Genomic DNA, 4,628 nt, shown 5'->3' on the forward strand with positions numbered 1-4,628 from the left:
ACTGGGGATCCAGCCCACAACCTGGGCATGTGCCCTTGACTGGAATCGAACCTGGGACCCTTCAGTCCACTGGCCGACGCTCTACGCACTGAGCCAAACCAGCTAGGGCAATGGTTCTCAACCTTCCTAATGCTGCGACCCTTTAATACAGTTAGTTCCTCATGTTGTGGTGACCCCCAACCATAAAATTATTTTCGTTGCTACTTCATAACTGTAATTTTGCTACTGTTATGAATCGTAATGTAAATATCTGATATGCAGGATGTATTTTCATTGTTACAAATTGAACATAATTAAAGCATAGTGATTAATCACAAAAACAATATGTAATTATATATGTGTTTTCCGATGGTCTTAGGCGACCCCTGTGAAAAGGTTGTTCGACCCCCAAAGGGATCGCGACCCACAGGTTGAGAACCACTGAGCTTGGACATGATCAAGCATAATGATGCATTTGTTCTAAGCTCCTGGTGTCCCCTGTGATGCTGGCATATCCAGCCACTGGTGGAAGTTACAGTCAAGGCCTCTGTATCCAGTACCTGTACTTCCATACTTACAGTTTGGCTCACACATCTTGCCTCTCTCCGTAGGGGACCATTGCTGGTCCACAGCCACTTGGGAGCACCCTCGAGTTAAGTGCCACCTGTTCTTCCTCCTGACAGATCCCAGCCAGGGAGTTCAGTCGGAACCTTTCACTTTCACATCCAGCCCGAGCCAGGGAACTGGGTGTGTCCCTCAGACACTTGGCGGGAAAGCTGGTTCCCAACCGTTAAGAAGCAATTAACTCGGAGGCCACCCCTGTGGGGAGAGGCGGGCGCTTTCTAACAGCATAGCATCCCAACCTCCACCAAGCAATGCCTGGCCAGATCAGCGGTGGTTTTAAGTGTGGCTGGATCAGTATTTCGAAGTTCTGCTTCACCAAATTTTCAAATTTGCACATCCCACCCTTTGCGACTATGAGTCAGCCTCCCTTGGAACCAGAAAACAGGTGGCAAATACAGGCGTATTACATGCAAAAATGCAGCTGGACTAAACAAAGAAAGATTGAAAGGACATTTACACGGTAATATGATCCTGTGCTTTTGTCTGACTTTTTTACTTTTTTAGGACTTCAGTTTTGTTCATTAACGTGCAATGAGAACTTAGAGTCAGAGGAAATACAAATGTAAAATCCTAGATGGTAACTCCTCAAACTACGGACCTCGGGCCACATGCAAATACAAATATTGTATTTGTTCCTGTTTTGGTTTTTTTACTTCAAAATAAGATATGTGCAGTGTGCATAGGAATTTGTTCATAGTTTTTTTTATAGTCCGGCCCTCCAACGGTCTGAGGGACAGTGAACTGGCCCCCTGTTTAAAAAGTTTGAGGACCCCTGAATAAGACATTGTCCGTCCTTCCAGAGAAAGACTTAAAAGACCTCAGTGTTCTGTGTGTGAGTGCCTGTTGCGTGATGGGCAGTGAGCTGGGTGCCTCTGTCCCTGTCCTCAGAGCTTTATAGTCTGGTGAGTTCAGCAGCAAAATGAACAGTTCTTAACACAAAAAGTGAATAAGTGTGCTGTGATGGGGGCAGTGCAAGTTCCTGTGGGAGCGGTCTGGACGCACAACCCGGGCATGTGCCCTTGACTGGAATCGAACCTGGGGACCCTTCAGTCCGCAGGCTGGTGCTCTATCCACTGAGCAAAACTGGCCAGGGCTGAAAAACTTTTTATTATGGAGAAATTTAAACATAGATAGTTCAAAGAGCAGATGGTCAGTGTAATGAACTTTATGCATAAGCATCACCTGCCATACCAACCAGGATCCTGTGGCTAACCCTGTCTAATCCACATGCTCATCCACTTCTCCTTCCATATTTTAGTTGTTTAACTAGTACTTTTATTAAGGTATGCCTTTATTAAATGTATACCTTTATTATGGTAAAATTTATGTGCATAAACTGGATTCATTTTAACATACAACTTGATGAGATGTTTACCATACAACAGATATAAAACACCTTTAAACCATCACCATTATCAAAATACAGAACATTTCTATCATCCTCCAAATTGCCTTGTGTCCCTTTGCAGTCCATCCCTTCCTCTGCTTCCAATCCCAGGCAACCATGATCTGCCTTTTGTTGTTGTTGTTGTTAATCCTCACCCAAGGATATTTTGTCCATTGAGTTTTTTAAAAATATTTTTTTATAGATTTCAGAGAGGAGGGGAGAGAGAGATAGAAACATTAATGATGAGAGAGAATCATTGATTGGCTTCCTCCACTGGTGATCGAGCCCACGACCTGGGCATGTGCCCTGACTGGGAATCAAACCGTGACCTCCTGGTTCATAGGTGGACGCTCAACTACTGAGCCATGCCAGTTGGGCCATTGATTTTTTCATTTCTATTTTTTAGACACAGTGGAAGAGAGGGAAGAGGGGGAAGAGAAAGAGAGATGAGGGGAGAGAAAGAGAGAGAGAGAGTGAGAAACATCAATATGAGAGAGTCAAATCAATTGGTTACCTCCTGAATGCACCCCGACCAGGTACGTGCCCTTGACTGGGAATCACATCCAAAATCCTTTGTTGGTGCATAGGCTGATGCTCTACCACTGAGCCACACCGGCCAGGCATGATCTGCCTTTTTCCGACAGTATGTATTCCCTCCTGATACTATTTTGAAGCAAATGTCAGATAGCTTATTTTATCTATAAATATTTTAGTATACATCTCTAAGAGATAAAACCCCCTTTTAAAAAGAATGATAATGCTATTATGATACAGTGTAATCAACAGTAATTCCTTAATAGAAATTATCTGGTGCAGAGCAGGTGCACAGCCTGCACACTAGGCAGGCGTCCCCAATGGCTGTGGGAAGGGAGAGAAGTGGAGATGGTGAGCAGATCAAACAAGCTTATCAGCTGCTAGCTGCTCAGGAGCAGTCTGCCCAAACCCCATTGTGTCCTTTGCTACAAGCTGAGTACCCTCCGCCTAGGTTGCCAAATTTAGGAAATAAAAATACAGGGCACCAGCTCTGCGCACTGAAAGAGTACCTTGTCCACACCAGGGAAGCCCCACCCACCGGAAGCCAAGATGTCCAGTAAGCGAGCCAAGGCCAAGATCACCAAGAAGCAGCCACAGCGGGCCACATCCAATGTCTTTGCGATGTTCGACCAGTCCCAGGTCCAGGAGTTTAAGGAGGCCTGCAACATGATCGACCAGAACCTAGATGGCTTCATTGACAAGGAGGACTTGCATGACATGCTGGCCTCCCCAGGGAAGAACCCCACAGATGAGTACTTGGAGCGCATGATGAGCGAGGTCCCTGGGCCCATCAACTTCACCATGTTCCTGACGGTGTTTGGGGAGAAGCTGAATGGCATGGACCCCGAGGATGTGATCCACAATGCCTTTGCCTGCTTCGACGAAGAGGCCTCAGGTTTTACCCCTGAGGACCATCTTCGGGAGCTGCTCACCACCATGGGTGACTGCTTCACAGACGAGGAAGTGGACGAGATGTACCATGAGGCACCCATTGACAAGAAAGGCAACTTCAACTACCTGGAGTTCACCCGCATCCTCAAACACGGTGCCAAGGACAAAGACCACTAGGCCTCCCAAGGCCCCCATGTCCAGCCCCTGTCCCAGTCACCTGCTCCACACACACACAGTCTGCACCTGCTCATGCCCAGGGGACCCACTCAGGGGAGCCTCCCTCTGAGGGGTTAGGGCCCAGCTCCCAGTGGAGGAAACAGGCCCAGAGAGGCAGTGCCAGGCAAGGATCACACAGCTGCTGTGAGGCAGGTGTGCCCACTGGCCCTCCAAGGAAGGATCATCTAGGGAGCTGGGCCAGAGGACTGGGCCTGAAGGTGCCAAGGGAAGGCCCCGAAGGAGAGCCCAGGCTCGGCTGTTGCCTGCCCATCCCCGGGCTGTCCCCACAGGAAGGGCCCTGTGCACCACTTCAAGTGCACCCCATGCGCGGCATGAAGCCCTTTCCCAGACACTGCCACAAACACGAACCTCACCCCACACGGTCCTCCCGAGGAGAGGGTGACAGAGCCCCCCTTGCCCTGCCCAGAACACCCCACCCACGGGGTGTGGGCTCCTCCGAGAGGCGGAGTCTAATAGAAGGCTGAACACTGCTTTGGTCCGTGTGTCTGTGGTCTGTGAAATAAGGGCCCAATAGACTCCAAACAACCTCCCACCTTCTCCCATCCCCAGTGGCTGCCCATTCCTCCCCTCCAGCCCCCACTCCCAAGGTCCAGCTGCGACCAGACCAGCAGCGGGGAGTGGACAGAGGTGCTGAGGGAAACAGCCTCCTGGGAGGTAGAGGGCAGAGTGGGAGGAACTACAGGAATCGCCATAGCAAATCCCAGTGGGGGTTCTGGGCCCCTGAGGGGGCCGGGGTCAAGGTCATACGGCTGTTAGGACTAGAGCCTGCATCTCCAGGGCCACCTCAGTGTTCCTGGAAAAACAAAGAGTCTTTGGAAACCGGGAAGGGCACATCCCAGTAGCTCAGGGATGGAGGTGGGAATGAGCTGGTTTCACAGATTCCTGAGGTCAGCTCCAGGCAGCCACCAGGAGTGCTCTGTACTGCACCCGCCATGGCTAGAGGGTCATTTCAGTCACATGACTAGCAATACAGCTG

General features: G+C 49.6%; 1 protein-coding gene across 1 annotated transcript; it reads left to right on the plus strand.

The window, feature by feature from the left end:
* The first annotated feature begins 3,011 nt into the window (after positions 1-3,011).
* Positions 3,012-4,122, plus strand: LOC102243369 (myosin regulatory light chain 2, smooth muscle major isoform). The gene has a single exon (XM_005872536.2). It carries the CDS (start codon positions 3,074-3,076, stop codon positions 3,590-3,592), a length of 519 nt encoding a protein of 172 aa, XP_005872598.1. The 5' UTR covers positions 3,012-3,073; the 3' UTR covers positions 3,593-4,122.
* The last annotated feature ends 506 nt before the right edge of the window (positions 4,123-4,628 follow it).

The sequence above is a fragment of the Myotis brandtii genome, unplaced genomic scaffold (assembly GCF_000412655.1).
Source record: "Myotis brandtii unplaced genomic scaffold, ASM41265v1 scaffold383, whole genome shotgun sequence".
Taxonomy (NCBI): Eukaryota; Metazoa; Chordata; class Mammalia; order Chiroptera; family Vespertilionidae; genus Myotis; species Myotis brandtii.